Source organism: Ahaetulla prasina, chromosome 7 (assembly GCF_028640845.1).
Source record: "Ahaetulla prasina isolate Xishuangbanna chromosome 7, ASM2864084v1, whole genome shotgun sequence".
Taxonomy (NCBI): Eukaryota; Metazoa; Chordata; class Lepidosauria; order Squamata; family Colubridae; genus Ahaetulla; species Ahaetulla prasina.
The window spans coordinates 93,102,012-93,123,172 of record NC_080545.1 but is presented as its reverse complement, the minus strand read 5'-3'; the positions used below and the strand labels follow the sequence as shown (position 1 = coordinate 93,123,172).

General features: G+C 42.7%; 1 protein-coding gene across 7 annotated transcripts in view; it reads right to left on the bottom strand.

Moving 5' to 3' along the window:
- Nucleotides 1–21,161, bottom strand: part of USP6NL (USP6 N-terminal like) — a 178,986-nt gene that overhangs the window by 80,786 nt on the left and 77,039 nt on the right. For 2 of the 7 annotated variants that reach the window (XM_058191102.1, XM_058191103.1), the window contains exon 1: nucleotides 6,627–7,259. The exons of 3 other annotated variants lie outside the window; for them this stretch is intronic. In XM_058191102.1, the coding sequence (XP_058047085.1) occupies nucleotides 6,627–6,684 (58 nt within the window). In that variant the 5' untranslated portion in view covers nucleotides 6,685–7,259. Of the gene's footprint in view, nucleotides 1–6,626; nucleotides 7,263–21,161 lie in introns of those variants that run through there. 2 more of the 7 variants (XM_058191101.1, XM_058191096.1) reach the window with 2 other exon arrangements.

Genomic DNA, 21,161 nt, shown 5'->3' with positions numbered 1-21,161 from the left:
CAATATAAATTTTGTATCTGTTAGTGGTAAAAGGGCCTCTGGTGGCTCAGACTGCTAAGACAGTCTGTTATTAACACAGCTGCTTGCAATTACTGCAGGTTCTAGTCCCATCAGGCCCAAGGTTGACTCAACCTTCCATCCTTTATAAGGTAGGTAAAATGAGGACCCAGATTGTTGGGGGCAATAAATTGACTTTGTATATAATATACAAATGAATGAAGACTATTGCTAACATAGTGTATGCCGCCCTGAGTCTTCGGAGAAGGGCGGGATATAAATGCAAATTAAAAAAAAAAAAGGAAACCAAGCCACCAAAGACCATGGTGTCCCGACGTCATCAAAGCTGACAACAGCCAGAGTACAGAACAACTCAGAGAAGTTGTGCAAGACAGGAAGACATGGAGAGACCTGGCCCATAGAATCGCCAAGGACACCTGACTGAATGGAGAACATCATCCTCAAGCAATAATCCAGACATAATAAACCCGCTAAATGTTTTAACGATGCAGATGACTTTCCCGCTGATTTGCAAAAAAGCCGTTTTGCGGCTAAGGTGGCAAAGATTCCTTGGCTGACAAGCTAGGGAGGCAAAGTTCCCGACAAGGCAGGAAGTTTGAAAGGCTCGCTCACTTTCACTAGCCCTATTATTTCTACCAAGGAATCTCGTGGCTTTTCAGCAGCATGCGCGCGCTCTTATTTTTACATTCCTCCTGGTTGCAAATTGGCCAAGCTTGAGGTAGTTAACAAAGCACAGCTATTATCCATGCTGGGAAGCGACTGCCCTCCAATGCTGGAAAAACAAATCAGATCAGATTCAGAAAACCGTGAAGATCAGAACATTTTCAGACAGCTCAAGGTGCTCTTGTTTTTCCCCCTGGATCACTGGGGTCACCTAATGATCAGAGGGTGCTGCTGAGCGAGAAGACATCAGGTCATCCAAAAGAATAAATAAATCAGTAGAGCCGTATAAAAGCAAGTGACAGAAATAATGGTCTGACTCACCAACAGAGTCAACAGGGAAGTGAAATGAAGGAGACAGAGAGACATCAGACTCAGTGAATATTAATCAGAAGATAAAGGAAATCTTCACCTCTCCAATTCTCTTACCTCCTTGAGCAAAAATAAAGTAAACTGCAGAGTCTGGGAAATTAAAGGTCTCGGGGCCAAGCTTTGAATCCCTGAAGCTTTTCAATTAGCCAACGCAGCTTGAATAAAGAGCCTTTATGCAAATAGGATTTTTGCAGATTGCTACAGGCTGGAATTAGGATTTTTGGTGCAGCACGTTTTAGGAAGTCGACGAGTATCTTCACGTTTCTATCCCACTTCTCTCTGCAGGTTGTTCTAATGAGCCCTTAACAGAAATGACTGTCAGTCCTTCAGTCAGTTACTTCACTAAGTCCGTGATGGTGAACCTATGGCATGGGTGCCAAAGGTGACACGCAGCGCCCTCTCTGATGGTACGCGAGCCGTCGCCCCAGTTCAGCTGGGTTGTGCATGTGTGTGCGCCTCCCTCTGGCAAGCTGGTTTTCGGGTCTCTGCACGGGGCATGGGGAGGCATGCGGGGACCCCCATGTGCAAATGCACGGAGAGGCAGGGCACATGTGCGGGGGGCATGCACATTGCATTTTAGGGATTTAGGCACGCACATGCGCATTTGTACACATGAATGCGCGCTTTGGACACTCGGTCCGGAAAACGTGAACCATCACTGGTATAAGTGAACACTGTTATGATTTTCAAGGCACTGGCCAGCCCACCTTCCTCAACATGCTTGTGTCTAGACCTTTTGGAACAATCACTTTCAAAATTCCCAAATGAACCAGCTAAATGTGATTCTGGATCCCAATGTTTAAGACTCTATTAGATTTGGTTTAGGCGCATCCCTAGTTTCTAAGAATGTATAGCAGAATAACCAGAAATCTTATGTAATAACCAAATGTGCAGGTCATTTTTCAACCTGCAAAATGCATCTACCCCATGTTGCTGAGAGAAAGAATGAGACAGGTGCTATTCCTGATAGCTCTTATGTAAGTGCTACACTATGTAATAATCTGACTTGAAATCCTACATACTCGTATAATACCGATTAGTGTTAAGAGTGATAGATTGAATCTTTATGGAACAAAGATGAAGGTTCAATGGTTCACTATTATATTATACCTCCCACAGCAAACTAAAAAAAAAAACCAGGAACCATATAAATACAACACACAGAACAACCCAACACATATTCTGGAGAGAAAGAAATTTCCCTGACGATGGGCTCCATCCAGCAGGAGCCCAAAAGTTTGGAAGAATGAACGTTTGGTCCTAGTGACCGACTCAGATTGGACCCTGTAAAAAAAAAACACGATGGTAAATCCAGCGGATCATAAACTGGGCTACCCTCAGCGTATCCAAAAAAAAAAGCCAAACACACACTGTTCCATGCAGGCTTCACAAAAACAAGCTATATATAAGATTGTGTTATCGTGTGCTGGCTCTCTCGAAAATGCCCAAACAATCCAATTCTGACTTTTTCAACTCTTGGCTGCAGTCTGCACTGAACGATAGTAACCTATAAATTATGTGGTCACTGATAAACAGAGTGGGATAAGCAGCTGTATCTATTTCTATGCCAATTTGTTTGAATATGGAGAGCTATTTAGAGGCAATAACAATCACTCGTCTGACTCCTTGAGCAATGACTGCATGCTTAGATTTGTGGTGGCATCATTCTGTTGTGTTTGTTCAACAACATTCTTACCCTAATCTCATGTACTAACATTCTTGGGTCATGAAGCCAACAATCTAATCAGGAAATTGGTCGTAAAATGTCTCATTCCCCTTCCCGTTGTTATTTTAAGCCTACCATTGTTGTAAACGGAAGGATAAGTGAATTAACCTTAGTAACAAAATGAGGACGTTTACCCATCTTGCCAAAATTGAGCAAATTAAGGGTAGCTCCCATTCCCTTCTCCCCATAATGTCTTCCAGCACCGTTCTTGGCTACTTCTGAAGAGATGTTGTAGGGAGAAGTGCCCAGGATGGGTTCTATCCCAAACACTAAGAATCTTCCACAGGGCTCTATGACATAATACAGGTTCCTTGAGAGAGCAAAGAAACCTTGCAATAATGATAGCTAACTAGGCACTCTAGGTCAGGGGTCTCCAACCTTGGTCCCTTTAAGACTTGTGGACTTCAACTCCCAGAGTTCCTCAGCCAGCTTTGCTGGCTGAGGGACTCTGGGAGTTGAAGTCCACAAGTCTTAAAGGGACCAAGGTTGGAAACCCCTGCTCTAGGCTACCTTGTTTCCCCAAAAATAAGACGCGGTCTTATTTTCTTTTTGGCTCCAAAATAAGCATCAGGTCTTATTTTCGGGGGATGTCTTGACCGCTTTACCTTAGGACCACCGCAGCCACGCCTCCCACGCCCCGACACCTGTCATGCCGCTGCCCGACTTCTTCTGCGGCCACTTGTGAGCCGACGCCGCACTGCTCATCACACTGGTGGGAGCCGCTCGTGGCACAACGCCGCGAGGCTCGTCGATTAAAATTAAAAGTTGACTTTGTATATAATATACAAATGGATGAAGACTATTGCAATGTAAGCCACCCTGAGTCTTCGGAGAAGGGTGGGATATAAATTCAAATAATAATAAAATAAAATCGCACCGGTACAGCCGTTCGCGGCAGGACGCTGCGTGGCGTGTTGTGACAAGCCTCGCAGCATCCTGGTGCAAGTGGCTGCGGAAGAAGCTGGCCAGTGGCACAACAGGTGTCGGGCCGTGGAAAGCCTGGCTGCAGCAGTCCTACGGTACATGGGTGCAGGGCAGCTCCAATCCCCACCCTGCCCTAGCTTGATTTTTATGCCTGCACCTTACCCCACCTTGTACAACCAGACGTAGGGTGGGGCTTCACTCAGGCTTATTTTTGGGGTAAGACTTGCCGTATTTTTCAGAGTATAAGATGCACCTTTCCCCCCCCCCAAAAAAAAGAGGGTGAAAATCTGGTTGCATCTTATACTCCAAATGTAGCCCGCCCAGCTTCTCAAACAGAGGTTTCAGAGGCTGAAAAAAGCATCAGAAACGAAGGCTCCAAACAGAGCTTCAGAAAAAAAGGCCCCCAAACAGAGCCTCAGAAAAAAAAAACCCAAACAGAGCTTCAGAAAAAAAGCCCATACAAAACTTTTTTCAGAAGTTTCAGAGGCAGAAAAAAAAAAGCAAGGCACAGAGCTCACAACCAAAGAACCTGTTGCTAAAATTCACCTCTGGGAACAGCTGATTGGGGGTATTCTGGGAGGCCGATCCACCTGCCAATCAGCTTTTTTCTTATTTTCCTCCCCCAAAAATAAGGTGCATCTTATACTGTGAAAAATACGGTATATTAGACGCAGGCGTGCAAATCAGGCTAGGGCTTGTTTTGGGGGTAGGTCGTATTTTCGGAGAAACACAGTATTTACACCAGGTCCTAGGCATATGGGAAGAGGATTGCTTATGGATGCAAGACCTGTCTGCAAAGGACAGAGGGGGAAAAAACGTGGAACCAGCCACAGAAGAGGAGCAAACAGTACAAAACTCAACCACGAGGCAATACGAGAGACAGAAACTAATGTGTTTGAATGAACCCTTGGCATCTTCTAATAGCCCGCCATGACTTACTTAACCTCTGAGTATAAGGGGCACAAACAGCATGCATAAAATTACAACGCTTTCACTCCAAGAAAAGTGATGCTACTGAGACATGGATCGGTGTAACTGCTGAGTCCACCCATGTATGTGCTACCTTTAAGTGTAGGAAGAACCTTCTCCTAACTAACTACTAATTCTAAGTAATTACTGGCATGCAACATTGTCTTCTGGAATGCTGGCAAAAGGCCGGCTGAATTTGCTGCCTTCCTCAATCTCTGGAGTTGCAGAGATTACACCAAGCCGTCAGGAAACCGTGGATCCAGTTTAATTCCATGTAGCATCACTGAAATTCCTTGTTTCCTCATTTAACCACTTAAAAGGATTTACCTGCATAAGCGCTTGACTGCTAGCACACCATTAAGATCTTTGTTATTCGCAATGCCTGTTTTCAAACCCTTCCCATCAGGGGACTAAAATTCCTTAGGATAGTGTCAAAGGAACATAACACAGGGATTGGATGAAACTGGGCAGAGTCTGGTTAGAAGATGGATGGGAAATTAGGAACATCCCATGGATAGATAAGATCGGTGCTTTTCAATGTTAAGAAATGGGCGGATCTCAGGTTTTGGGTATCCCCTGTAATTTTCTCCAGCCCCACCCCCCAAAACAATACCAATACAAAACAGTACCTGGCAGGTTAAGCTAGATACCAAACCATGGCTCAGAGGGTGGAGCAAATGACTTACTGCAGCTAATTGTTATCCACAAATTATTTTAGTTTCTGTAATACTTGGGTTTTAGCATTAGGTAAAGGTAAAGGTTCCCCTCGCACATACGTGCTAGTCGTTGCCGACTCTAGGGGGCTCATCTCCGTTTCAAAGCCGAAGAGCCAGCGCTGTCCGAAGATGTCTCCGTGGTCATGTGGCCGGCAAGGCGCATAGACCGCTGTTACCTTCCCACCAAAGGTGGTCCCTATTTTTTCCACTTGCATTTTTATGTGCTTTTGAAACTGCTAGGTTGGCAGAAGTTGGGACAAGTAACGGGAGCTCACCCCGTTACACAGCAGCACTAGGGATTCGAACCGCTGAACTGCCTTCGAACAACCTTTCGATCGACAAGCTCAACGTCCTATTAGCTAGCACTATTAGCTAGCACATCCACATTAGCTATTAGCTAGCGTCCTATTAGCTAGCACATCCACAAGAAGGCTTGGTTGATGGCAATCAAGTGAGCACTTCATATGGTTTGGAAAAAAGGGCCGTGGTAGCTCAGGCTGTAAGAAGCCTGTTATTAAAACACAGCAGCCTGCAATTACTGCAGGTTCAAGCCCGGCCCAAGGTTGACTCAGCCTTCCATCCTTTATAAGGTAGGTAAAATGAGGACCCAGATTGTTGGGGGGGCAATAAGTTGACTTTGTAAAATATACAAATAGAATGAGACTATTGCCTTATATACTTTAAGCCGCCCTGAGTCTTCGGAGAAGGGGGGGATATAAATGTAAATAAAAAAATAAAAAAACCAAGCAATTTGGACACCAAAGCTAATAAGAATTCTTCCCCCTTTCCAATAAATAAGGGGAAAAAATAATCTGACTTATGATAAATCACGTAGCTGTCTAATATCTGATTCCATAGTTCTTGCATTTCGCACCATCCAAAAGAAAGTATGGATTACAAATTCAGTGAAAAGGTATTACAGTAGAAGATTCTTGACGTCGCGCCTGTTTTTTCTTCTCTAGCATTTTACACAGAAAGGTCAATGCATAAAATACTTTTAAGAGATATGGAACCAAATCTACTCCTCTTTTAAAAGTACAGCTTGAGGTAAGCTACATACAAAAGACGTATCTTACACTGATAATCGTTTCTAAGCAAAGTTATCTGAGCACGTCCTATTTTAAAGGAAAGCAGTTGAAATAGATACACCAGAAGCAAAGTGCTATTTTATCAACGGCTTACTTAGGATACTACGAATAAGTCAGTAAAGCATGCAATTTAATTTTGGAACTGTATTTTACCGTAGAAGTTCTCTTTCCTTGAGCGGCCCCGAATCCTATTTACAGTTTTAGTCCTCATTGAGCAAGAACCTCTATTTCCAGATCGCCGCGCAACGATCAATCATACAAAGTCCATTCTGTTCACGGGTGCAGAAAAATCCGAGGCAGAGGGGAGGGGGGGGTGACACCCGTCTTTCTTCTTTTGCTTGGAGGGGAAAGAAGGAAAAAAACCCGAGACCTTCAAGTAACTCGCAGGGCTCGAATATCAAATTCCTTCGAACACTTGGCCCAATGTAGCCACGCTTTGCTGTCTACAGAGCTTTAAAACAATGGAGCCATTGGTGAACCGTGAACGACACGCAAGTATTTCCCATCCCAGCCTACACGTCCAGCATTCCAGTCCAGAAGAAACAAGTCTTCAGTGAACTTGTTTCACAACAGTTTGAGATGAACAACATCAAGGACGGCGATGAGTACAGCACCAAGAACAAGAATATCAAATGATATTGTCCTTGGTTACAAGAGTAGCTCAGTTGCAACTATTAAATATGCACATAGACAGAATGTTCCCATTTCGAAAAAAGAAGAAGAAGAAGAAAGAAAAGTTCAAAAAAAAACTTGTTCCATGCAAGCGTCACAAAAACAAGCTACAGAAGATTGCGTTATCGTGTGCTGCTAGCTCTCTTGGAAATACCCAAACATTCCAATTCAGCAAATGCTTCATTAAAGTATTAAAATTCTTGTGGGTGGCAACTACAGAACTTTTGACGTTCTTTTAATGATGGACGGTTTTAAAAAGCTAAAAGGCACTATGGTATAATCCGCCTATCAGAAAGGCCTCTTTCGCAGTAGAATAGTTTCGGTACACGTAGTCCTGGAATTGCAACCATTCGTTTAGTGACGGCTCGAAGTTGCAATGGCGCAGAAAAGTGACTTATGACCGTTTGCGCGCTTTTGAGCCTTGCAGCACCCCTGTGTGGTTACATGATCAAAAATGCTTGGCAACTGATTCATATTTATGACAATTTGCTGTGTCCTGAGACCATGTGATTGGCTTTTGCAACCTTCCGACAAGCCAAGTCAATGGGAAAGCCAGATTTACTCAAACAACCCTGTTATGAGCTTAACGACTGCAGTGAGTCACTTAACAACTGTGCCAAGAAAGGTCATAAAACGGGTCATAAAATTCACTGAGCAACTGTTTCACTTAGCAGTGGAAATGTTGGGCTCAACCGTGGTCGTAAGTTGAGGGTTACCTGTAATTAGATATGAAGCGAAGAGCCATCCTATTTCTAGAAATAAATTCTTTAGAAAATCATAGCACAAATTAAACATAAATCATGAAACAACCCAGGCAGGCAGTAGTGTTCAGAAGGCATCACTGCACCACAGCAATTGTAGAACATAGCATCTGCTTAGTGTCATACCATGCTAGCCTTCTTTAAAATCATTTCAAATCCATTAACTATGGCTTAGTTAGCTTCAAACTCTGCTAGTTAAACAACCATCCTACTCTTCAAGTGTACACTGCTTTTCATACCGTTTCCCCGAAAATAAGACATTCCCTGATAATAAGCCCAATCGGGCTTTTGAGCGCATGTGCTAAAATAAACCTCCCCCGAAAATAAGCCCTCCCCGAAAACATTCAAACGCAGAGCTGGAAATCAGGTAAGACGGCAAGAGGAGCCCCAACTTGCTCCACACACCCCAAAATAATAAGACCTCCCCGAAAATAAGCCCAAGCGCTTATTTCGGGGTTCAAAAAAATATAAGACAGGGTCTTATTTTCAGGGAAACACGGTATTTGCTTACATTTACCCAGCTAGCAACTGATATAAGTGGATAAAACAATTTCTTAAGCAATGTTATCTAACACTGGGATTTGATCATTGCTTGGTGACACTCACCAATCATTCACAGATCAGATAATCCCATCATCCTTCCTTATTTGCTCATATTACACTGGGTGGTATCAATCTAGTATAATAATCACAGCAGCTGAGCTCTTGTGGTGCAAGCAGAAATTGGGAAGAACCATGTCAATCGTTTTAAGGGCCTTGCAGGAAAAAGTGGAACAGGGACATAAAATAAAGAAAGATGAGGAGACCCCTGCTGAATCCACAGCTTACGGCCTGGGAAAATGCCCACGAACGAACAGTGCAGAAAATTTAGAGACAATCAAACAGGGTGAGAGGACACGGAACCAAAAAATGAAACTGCAACTGTCAACAAAAGAAAGTAAATTCGGGATCTTGCCCGGCAGGAAGAAGCAACAGAATCAAATTTCACCTGATTTCCTGATCACTGATCCCAGTGTTATTAGATTGATGTGAGAAAGATACGCAAAAACACACACACACACACACACCCCACACAATAATTTAACAACACCGCTAGAGCGATGTGCCATTGAAGCGCTCCGCATGCATTGCTCTGAATGGCTTCTAAGCTTCCATGAACAAGGAGCACATACAAAGCTGAGTGAAAACGCAGGTCTGGCAGCAGCTGCAAACTTGCTGTTTCCAGGAATAAGTTTAATTACATTCCACGTTTTGGTGGAACAAGCAGAGAATGAAATATAAAACAAATCACACTGTTTCCCCACCCCACCCCACCCACCCACCTCGCAGAAGACAAAACCAACATCTCTCGGTTTGATGAGCCGCAGCGGCGCAGTGGTTGGAGTGTAGTACTGCTGGTTACTTCTGCTGATCACCGGCTGCCAGCAGTTTGGCAAATCAAATCTCACCGGGCTCCAAGGTTGACTCAGCCTTCCATCCTTCCGAGGTCGGTAAAATGAGGACACAGATTGTTGAGGGGCAATAGCCTGACTCTGTAAACCGCTTAGAGGGGGCTGTAAAGCACTGTGAAGCGGTATATAAGTCTAAGTGCTAGTGCTAGCGAGTGCTAGTGATAGCCTCTGGCGATAGGTTAAAGCTCTTACTAAAGGTAAAGGTAAAGGTTCCCCTCGCACATATGTGCTAGTCATTGCAGACTCTAGGGGGCGGTGCTCATCTCCGTTTCAAAGCTGAAGAGCCAGCGCTGTCCAAAGACGTCTCCGTGGTCATGTGGCCGGCATGACTCAATGCCAAAGGTACATGGAATGCTGTTACCTTCCCACCAAGGTGGTCCCTATTTTTTCTATTTGCATTTTTACATGCTTTCGAAACTGCTAAGTTGGCAGAAGCTGGGACACGGAACGGGAGCTCACCCCGTTATGCAGCACTAGGGATTCGAACCGCTGAGCTGCCGACCTTTCGATCGACAAGCTCAACGTCCTAGCCCCTGAGCCACCACGTCCCTCTTACTAGTCCTGCCAAAAGCCAGAGTATCTTTATTTGCCATTTAGGTATAATATTATTTAGCCTATCATACAAAACACAACAGGCTGTAAAAGTCCCTTAGTTGTTGTTGTTGTTTTAATGACTCCTGGAGAGTCTTTGGCTTCATCTAAATATGCAAGTCTAAATATGACATTTCGAATGCCCTAAAATGTAGGAATCTATTTTCAAACACAAGTAAGGAGTGGCACTTTTTACACTGCTTCTACAGTATATCTGACTAGTCCTTGACTTACGACAGCAATTGAGCCCAAAATTTCCACTGCTAAGCAAGACAGTTGTTAAGTGAATTTTGCCCTGTTTTGAATTATGGATGTGGGCCAAATTATGGGTTTCGGCTGAAGAAAAAATGCTTTTACAAGTAAAAAGAAAAACAACCTCTGATGATCGCACGGCTCAGCTGGGCATGAGGGGTGGCAGGGATTTTTGCTACCAGTTCTCCGAACCACCCACCGCCATCGCTACCGGATCGTACGATCCAGTCCAAACCGGGAGCATTTCATCGTTGATCTGTATATAGATCTGTTTTAACATTCATATTTTACTGTGTTTTTAATTGAGGTGGAACATTAATATATATTGTACATCCACGTTCACTGTGAGTTGCATTGGGTTGGGAGGCTGCACGAAGGGAGGCTCAGCCAATCTCATTGTACACATGTTGTACTCTGACAATAAAGGTTTTGAATTGAATTTTTTTTTTGGTTATGCCATACGCTAAATAAATAAATACAGATGATTCTACCATGTCAAAGTTGCTGGTGCAATTTCAAACAAAGAGAAAAATGTAGGCGATTGAGGGAGTCGGAAATTTAGACAGTGCTTGGATTGTACACAAAAACAAGCACAGCCTTAATCACATATTTGTGACCACCTTCTTGACTTTTTTAAAATCACATTTTGCAGACACTCCTAGCTTGAATCATGCCCCGATAGCAGGGGAGGGATACTATGGTCCCTTTACAATCTGTGGACTTCAACTCCCAGGATTCCTGAGCCATACATGCTGGCTCGGGAATTCTGGGGGTTGGAAGTCCACGCATCTTCAAACTGCTATGGTTGAGAAACACTAGCCTAATACAGGAAAAAAGAGCAAAATAAACACTTGTTCTCACGATGCTATAAGGGTTTTCAATGTTCCCGGATTAGTTTGGTTTGTGAATCAGTTGTATAATCTATTCCTCTCAACCAACCAGTGGAAATTAACTTCTCCTTTGCTGTTTCCATCTGAACCACACTTCAAAACAGGTGTGGTAGAAACTGGTTCGTTTTGCCAAGCAAACACTTTGGTCTTTATGAAGTAATCAGGTATCGCTTCCTCATTTAGATTTACACAAATGAAAGTCAACCCCGATCGCCTGTCGTTTAAAAATAGCTTTTTAAAAAAAACAATAGGCAGCATTCATTGCCCGCTTTTATTTTTGGACTCTGTGAACATCTAATTCCTATATCAGCCTACTCCGACCTGTGCAATATTAGCATTATATTTTGTATTTAGAAGACTAGATAACATACAGTGTGTGTCTCACAGCAGTTTGATCATAAAGGGGATAGGCATTTATTGGCCAGGAGAGAAATCAAAGTCAAAATATATGTGTCAACTCGCAAAATATCCCTGGTTTGCTCTCGAGTTGCCATAGGCCAGGGGGGATGGGGAAGAATAGAATAGAATAGAATAGAATAGAATAGAATAGAATAGAATAGAATAGAATAGAATAGAATAGAATAGAATAGAATTGGACACACAAGGAATTTGTCTTGGTGCATATGCTCTCAGTGTACATAAAAGAAAAGATACCTTCATCAAGGTAGAACATTTACAACACAAATGATGGTCAATATATCAATATAAATCATAAGGATTGCCAGCAACAAAGTTACAGTCATACAGTCATAAGTGGAAAGAGATTGGTGATGAAAACGATGAGAAGATTAATAGTAGTGCAGATTTAGTAAATAGTTTGACAGTGTTGAGGGAATTATTTGTTTAGCAGAGTGATGGCCTTCAGGAAAAAACTGTTCTTGTGTCTAGTTGTTCTGGTGTGCAGTGCTCTATAGCGTCGTTTTGAGGGTAGGAGTTGAAACAGTTTATGTCCAGGATGTGAGGGATTTGTAAATATTTTCACGGCCCTCTTCTTGATTCATGCAGTATACAGGTCCTCAATGGAAGGCAGGTTGGTAGCAATTATTTTTTCTGCAGTTCTAATTATCCTCTGAAGTCTGTGTCTTTCTTGTTGGGTTGCAGAATCGAACCAGACAGTTATAGAGGTGCAAATAACAAACTCAGTAATTCCTCTGTAGAACTGAATCAGCAGCTCCTTGGGCAGTTTCAGCTTACTGAGTTGGCGAAAAGTGGCGAAATGGCAGGGCAGCCAAAAACAGATGCACATTCCATGCTTATCTCTCTCAAGGCTTTATCCCAGGGTTACCCACAGCAGCCAGAGGGGAGTGACCTCTACAACCCACGAACTTGCTCCAGTTGCAAATGTGATTGATGACACACCCTGGGGGGAGGGGGGAAACAGGGTCATAATTGGGGTGTAAATTACGTAGGGTCAGAGTTGGCTTCACATGGGAACATGCGGACATGAAGCTCCTAATAAATAACTGGATTTCTTTTGAAGCCGGAACCCTGACAAAATGGACCGTTGCAGAATCAGAATCGGCTCTTCTACAAATGAAATAATGTTCTGTTCACGCTTAGGATCTTTCTGAATTCAATACTTGGCATCCAAGTGGATGATTCCTAGAGAACAAATACTTCTGGAGAGCAGGAGAGAACATGGACAATTCAGGCAGAATGGATACCCACGAGCATTTATTACAAGATGCCTGAGCAACACGCAAGGAAGAGAAAGGGAAGAAGAAGGTACACTACAAAATATATGGCACAGCTTGCCATACATCAGAAACATTTTGGAAGCAATAGAACACACCTTCCGAGATCTGCAAGGGGGCATCGCACATCACCCAGAGCAGTGGTGAAATCCACTTTTTTTTATTACCGGTTCTGTGTCCGTGGCTTGGTGGCCGTGGCTTGGTGGGTGTGGCAGGGGAAGGATACTGAAAAATCCCCATTCCATCCGCACTCCTGGGGGAAGGATATTGCAAAATCTCCATTCCCAGTCCACTCTGGGGCTAGCCAGAGGTGTTATTTGCCGGTTCTCCGAACTACTCAAAATTTCTGCTACCGGTTCTCCGAACTGCTCAAAATCTCCGCTACCAGTTCTCCAGAACCTGTCAGAACCTGCTGGATTTCACCTCTGACCCAGAGGCTACCATACAAGGACAAATCATGAATTGCAAAGATTGCTTGAAGGTGTGAGATACTTCAAATGTGATCTACCAAGATTCCCTGTGTGGGTTGCCCCCGTGGCTATCAAGAACGGACAGGGAGGAAGCTAAGCACCAGGTTGCAAGAACACAAGCGAGTGGTCAGACGAAAAGACCCAAATTCATTGGTAGCTTCACACTGCAGTGAATAAGAACATACATTCAGTTTGGCAGCTACTAAGATTGTTGGCTGAGCAGGAACAAAAATAGCCAGGGAAATGATTGAACCCTTGGAAACAGGCCCCTTGTCAGTCACCAGGAATGCTAATTTACTACCAGTTTATCAGATACTTAGCAACTGAGTATACTTAGCAACTTAGCAGCATAAAGAAACAACAGCCAATGATTTAATAGCCAGCCAACAAAACCCCAATCAAAAACTAAAAAGCCACCCACAACCATATAAATACCCCACTTAGAATAACCCAAAGCACACACACTGCTAAAGATAGGTTCCCTGAGGATGGGCTCCAGCCCAAGTCCAAAAGCTCAGAAGACTAAATCTCTGGTCCCAGATTGAATCCTGCAACATTATCCTGGGGCACGTATATTCATCTTCCTTCATGAGAATGAATACTCTTAAAAATGTTCTAAACAAAAAAAAGAAAAAAGGACTCATCTGATTTTAAAACCGCCCTTTGAAAAAGTGAATTTCTTCCAATATTTATTTAATTTATTTTTACTCTAAAGACACTGCATATGAACTGTAGCAGCAAAGCCTGAAAACACAACCGGTTCAAAATAAAAGCCCCACGATTTGACATCAGCCAACACAACACACCACCTGTGATCCACGTTAGTATTTTAACACTCAAAATGTTGAAGACGTCCTGGCAGATTTTTTTTAAACGCCAAGTCATCACATTCACAATTTCTTAACCAAGTTTCAAAATATATTATCCCTGAACTTTTCTTGAGTTTCCAAAACAGGCTATGTAGAGCGTGAATTGGTTAAAAGGGGGGGAAAAAAGAGAGAGAGAAATAAGATAATAGCAAGTAGCAGATGTGCAGAAAAAAATTAAAAACTTGAAACACAAAACCAAGGGAATTGATAGGGAAGATAAATCTAGCCACCATCTGAAATCATTCTCAAGCCATACGAATGCTTCCCATGGAAATATGCTAATATCTTCCGAAGAAGCAATTACGCCCTAAGAAGGAAATAATATGAGTCTTATGGCACCTTAATGTCTAACAAATCTACTCTAGTACTGAATAAACATTTATGGATTATCTCATTACACAACTGGGATAAAGTAGCCAGTGGTGAAATCCAAATCTTTTTTACTACTGGTTCTGTGGGCGTGGCTTGGGGGGGCGTGGCTTGGGGGCGTGGCTTGGGGGCGTGGCAGGAGAACAATACTGCAAAATCCCCATTCCCTCCCCACTCCAGGGGAAGGATACTGCAAAATCTCCATTCCCTCCCCACTCTGGGGCCAGCCAGAGGTGGTATTTGCCGGTTTTCCGAACAGCTCAAAATTTCCGCTACCGGTTCTCCAGAACCTGCTGGATTTCACCCCTGAAAGTGGCCCTTTTCAAGTGATCTAAAGCACTGAAAAAGGAGGTTAGAGGTGCAAAAAGGGAAAATAAGCAAGTATTTATTGTTTTTGTACAAAAATACATCTCCCCACCCACATTATTTTTTTTCATTAGTCTGTCCATGCCTACATATATATTGGGATAACAATATTTATGTTAATTAGGTTAGGTTTGATTAAATTCAAATCAATTTAAAACAGCATTCAGATCTTCTAATTACAAGTTCAATTAATTAATTAATACAGGCAGTCCTCGACTTACAATAGTTTCAAGTTGCAAGGGCACTGAAAAACAGGACTTAGGACCATTTTTCACATTTATGACTCGATGGTCACATGACTTACATTCGGATGCTTTGACAAGTGGTTCGTATTTATGACGGTTAACAGTGACCCAGGGTCACGTCATCTTCTGACAAGCAAAGTCAATGGGGGAGAGCAAGATTCACTTAGCAACTGTGTTACTGATTTCACACAACTGCAGTGATTCATTTAACCAACGTGGCAAGCAAAAGTTGTAAAATGGGGCAAAGCTCCACACATTTCTCCATTAGCAACATAAATTTTGGGCTCAGTTGCGGTTGTAAGTCGAGGACAGCGGTATTTATTCCTACAAAAGTTCCTAGTAGTAGTAGTAGTTTATTAAGTGAGTACTTAACTCAAGAAATATGTGTCGTAAAACAGGTCACGTATAAATATGGATGTGGATTTAATACAAAAGTGAATCTCCGGGTCATATAAAGAGAACAGGGATCAAACAGAGTTAGAATAAGTTTGCAGGGTATATCAAAACACTGGTAACGAAGTTATTATACTTGAGGGCAGAATCATTTTCCCTTCATAAAAAATGGTATATATATATATATATATTTGCTTTTGTAACTATTCCAGGGAATGGTTAACAATTCAGCTGTGAGCAATTTAGTAGCCTTTAGAGCAGCGGTTCTCAACCTGTGGGTCGGGACCCTGTTGGGGGTCGAATGACGATTTGCCAGGGGTCGCCTAAGAAAATATGGGAAGTATACTTGCGAGTCGAAGAATTGCGCTCCAATGGTTGACTCCACAAGCCAGCTGCAGGCTCTTCAAATCGCTAGCCGAATTCAGCTTCAGGCGCGATGAATTAAAAGAGAGAGAAATCTTTGCTCTGATGTCTCCTTCTCAAGCCAGCTGCAATCACTCCCAATCGCTAGCCTAATCTGGCTTCAGGCGCAATAAACTTAATAGGGGAGGAGTCTCCGCTTTAATGCCTCCGTCCTCAAGGCAATCGCAAGCAGTTTAGATCGCTAGCCAATAAGGTCGCTAGCCACATCGTGGGGAATTGTATTAAAGGGGCCGCAGCACTATAAAGGTTGAGAACCACTGCTTTAGAGGCCCTGAACTATTACTTACAACTTTCTCTATAAAAACAATTCATGCATTTTAAATATAAATACAGGACTCTGAAGGTATCATATAACTCTGAAACACTGCAGCCATCATAAATACATGCCAGTTGCCAAGTATCCAAATTTTGTTCATGTGACTATGGGGTTATTGCAATGGTTATAAGTGTGAAAAGGGTCATAAATCAGTTTTTTCAGTGGTGGTGTAACTTTGAATGGTCACTAAATGAATGGTTGCAAGTCTAGGACTACTTATAATCCAAAAACAGATCCAGTCAATATTTTTGGAAATATGCCAAAAAGCTTCACCAAAAAAGGAAAATTTATAAAACATAGTGGCAATAGCATCTCAATCTACTGATCGTTATCTTGCTACTCTATCGGTAGGAAGGCATTACTTCTCTCCTAATACAATGTTATCGCTTGCTAATATTTAATGTATCTGATGATTACATTCTAATTAGAACCGGATAAGATTGTATCGCAGAAAAGTTAAGCAATCCACCACACTGGGGCAGAAAGCTATCTCAAAAGTTATCTTAAAATCCAAGTGAGAAATCAAAACCTTACAAAAAGAAAAATAGCAGCACAGCTAAAATAAAATTTGAGTGGAACCCCAGAGGGAAAGGATACAGAATCCCTAAAATTGTGATGATGGTGTTGTTGTTGTTGTTGTTGTACGTCCTCCAAGAGTTGCGTTTTTATGAGTTGGGAAATCTTTAAATCAGTCAATCAATATGTACATAAGGAAAGAAACCTGACAGTTTGCTTCTTTCTTTCTGCTAAAACTGCCACTAATCAGCCATCTGGAAAGCAAGCCAAGCCAAGACAAACTAACACGCCTGACAGTTATCTTGGCTTACAAATTCTGGTAGAAAGATGCCCAATTAATAGCTAACAGCTCAACTTTTTGTCTTTACTTGCTAACAAGGAAATTGGAGGAGGGGGGGGGGTTTGCCTGCTGTACCATGTCCATGTCCATGTCATGAAATATCATTTTCTCCGTAAGACTGACAGGGTGCCCCTTCAGGAAAGGTAGGTACCCCCCCTCTAGCAGCTTAAAAGGGGTTATACTGAAAAGGAAAACTGAGATCCTTGAAAAAAATGTTAGGGAAAACAGACTCTTTCAGGGGTGGGCTTCAAAAATTTTAGCAAGCATTTCTCTGCCTGGTTGCTGGGTGGGCGTGGCCATGGTGGGCGTGGCCTAGTCAGCCTCCTGCACCATGACGGGCGGGGAGGGGGGGCTTTTTGCCCTCCCGGTGCTCCGGAGGCTTTCCTCGAACCTCCGGGAAGGCAAAAACGGCCTCTCCAAGCTCCGGAGAAATGGGCCCGTTTCCAGCCTTCCCGAACTTCCGGGTAGGCCCGTTTTTCACCCTCCCTGAGCCTCCGCGCACACCCTGCACTTACCTGCATCCAAAACGGGTCGTGTGGGGACTCCTGGGAGGGGAGGGGTGGACAGGGCGGGGCCAGCCAGGAGTGGGATTTGGGGGTTCTCCGAACTGCACAGAATCTTAGCTAGAGGTTCTCCCGAACCCCTGCGAACCCCCATCCCTGGACTATTTGCAATTCGAGAAAATGCATACTTTTTTTTTTTTAACTGGTCCTGAGGTTCTCCATTTTAATGTATAATTAAAACAGATACAGTCTTGCACCATTTATGATAAACCTAAACTGGAGCGTAGGTCAGTAATATTTACGGGGATGGGGGGAATCAAGAATTTGAGGGAGAAAAGAGAGAAAAACCGGAGGCACAGAATTGCATGGGGCAGACAAGAGAAGAGACAAACAGGGAATTGAATTATTTCCTTCGGTGCTGTAATTTGGGCCCATCTGTTCCCGAACAGCCTCTCTTTTATATCTTCAAACACCTGCTCTTTCTTAATTATCATTCTTGTATTAAAACTGACAGAAACAACGAAATGCAAATAACAGGATGCTAACGCAAATAGACTTTTAAAAAGTTCATTATTCCCGGGGAAAAAAAAGGTAATCCAATCTGCATGTGTCCTCTCTCCCAACAGTTGCACACTATAAGCCAGCCGAGGCTTGATAATAACGCTGCTATAAAGCTTAACATTCCCAGTTCGGATTTATCCATTTAAGAACCGCTTCTTTTATTCCACTGCAGCTCCTACAAGTAAACATGTTACAGGGTTTAATTCTTTACAGAAAATAAGTCAAATGCAATCATCAGAAATCTGAGCTTAAAAAACTGCCTATTGTTTGGATTCAAAGAGACTGTGACATAAGACACAATGGCTACGTTTGCGCATAATGCTAAGTCCTAAATTATTGTTTACAAAGTACCACGGCTGGGTTCCATTCGTCACGTTACAGTGAAATCAAACAAACCAGATTGTGAGATGGGCGCCCGGAACTATCCGCTTCGACCTGCTTCTTATTTTTGACTTTCATGTTCCCAAGAAGCTGAATAAAATATGAAAGATAGCAATAACCCCGACTTCAAGCGAGTGAATAATTAAGCACAAAATTTCCATTGCTAAGCAAGATCGCGGTTAAGTGAGTTCTGCTCCATTTTAGGACCATTCTCGCTGCACTTGCTAAGCAAATCACTGTGGTTCGTTAAGTTAGCAACATGGTTGTTAAGTGAATCTGGCTTTTCCGTTGTCTGTGCTTGTCAGAAGGCCGCTAAAGGGGATCCCATGACCCGGGATAAATATATGCTGGTGGCCAAGCATCAGAATTTTAATTACGTGACCATGAGGAGGCTGCAACGGTTGTAAGTGGGAAAAACAGTCGTAGGTCACCTTTTTTCAGTGTCGTAACTTCAAACAGTCACTAAATGAATGGCTGTAAGACGAGGACCACCTGTATATGCATATAAAGGTAAAGGTTCCCTTCACACATACCTGCTAGTCGTTCCCGACTCTAGGGGGCGGTGCTCATCTCCGTTTCGAAGCCAAAGAGCCAGTGCTGTCCAAAGACGTCTCCGTGGTCATGTGGCCGGCATGACTCAACGCCAAAGGCCCACAGAACGCTGTTCCCTTCCCACCAAAGGTGGTCCCTATTTTTTCTACTTGCATTTTTTACCTGCTTTTGAACTGCTAGGTTGGCAGAAGCTGGGACAAGTAACGGGGGCTCACCCCCGTTACGCGGTGCTAGGGATTCGAACTGCTGAACTGCCAACCTTCCCATCGGCAAGCTTAGTGTCTTGAGCCACCATGTCCCTCGTATATGCATATATCTAATGATTAAATATGTACAAAAGGGTTACTGGGCTATTTTATAATTCAACATTCATTTTATTTATTATGGGTAGGCCTGGCTCAACTGTTGAGTCACATATCTGCTTCCCAGCACACTATGACACACACACACACACACACACACACACACACACACACACACACACACCCCTTTACGGTCTGTTTCTCTTGCTCCCTTCTGGGAGGAAGTTCCCAAGTATTTCTAGCAGGACTTCCAGATTCTGTAACAGCTTTGTTCCCTATGCCACCCATCTGGTAAACTCACAAGATTCGTTTCTCTCGCCATGTACATGTATACATCCGAACTAGACTGTGTGGCTTGTGTCATATCATCATCATCTTCTTCTTCTTCTTCTTCTTCTTCTTCTTCTTCTTCTTCTTCTTCTTCTTCTTCTTCTTCTTCTTCTTCTTCTTCTTCTTCTTCTTCTTCTTCTTCTTCTTCTTCTTCTTCTTCTTCTTCTTTTCTTCTTCTTCTTCTTCTTCTTATTATTATTATTATTATTATTATTATTATTATTATTTAATTTTAATACCGCCCTTCTCCCTAAGGACTCAGCCAGATAAAATCAACAATCAACAAAGTTTTGATAAATTTTAGCTAATATTTTAATGTTACAGCGATTGAATCAGTTTTTTAAATTTGATAGTGTATTTTAAATTTTTGGGGATTCTTGTCGTTTTATTGGCTGTACACCGCCCTGAGTCTTCGGAGAAGGGCGGTATAAAAATATGAAAGAAAGAAAAAAAATCAATGGATACAATACAAATAAAAACAGTGCTAAAAAACTTATTAAATTTGGCCCCTAAATTAAAATACATAAACCATAAAACCCCATCTAAAATTACAAATACTAATACTAATTCTATGCCAGTCCTGCGCGGAAGAATAAATACGTCTTCAGCTCGTGGTGGAAGGTCCGGAGATCAGGAAGTTGACGAAATCCTGGGGAAAGCTTGTTCCAGAGGGTAGGGGCCCCCACAGAGAAGGCCCTCCCCCTAGGGTCCGCCAGCCGACATTGTTTGGCTGATGGCACCCTGAGGAGGCCCTCCCTATGGGAGCTCACGGGTCGGTGGGAGGCAAACGGTGGCAGAGGTGATCCCGTAGATAACCCGGTCCTAAGCCATGGAGCGCTTTAAAGGTGGTAACCAACACCTTGAAGTGCACCCGAAGACCACAGGCAGCCAGTGCAGCTTGCACAGGAGAGGTGTTATATCACCCACGCATAAATGTGGATCTATGCTTAATTTTGTCTCTATTTATTTTGTCATGTTTATATAGTGTATATTGGAGGTGGTGACCCTTTGAGAACTGTATGAAATGAAAGTTCATTTTAATGTATGCCAATTAATGTACATTTAAAGTGACAATAAAGTCATTCTAAATTTAAGCCTATGTTTTATATTCTTATTATTAGATATGCAACAGTGTGAAATCACAGCTGCCAGTTCTTTAGCTGATGTTGGTCTTCACATTCCAAGAACTAGGATGTCATATTATCGTAGTAAAGGTGCAAATTCAAGCAGTGTGGCTTTTTGTACAGTCATTGACAGATGGAAATTTTGTCAATGTGCATGCACAGCACTTTCCAAGAATGTTAGTATTATTAGTAATTTCTCGTATTGTATCATTTGCCTTTTAATCCCTGTTAGCTGTCCAGAATCCTCTGGAGAGTTATATAAATTGAATTTTAAAAAAACCCAAACCTTAAGACCATCAAGGGCTCTGCAGTTCAAC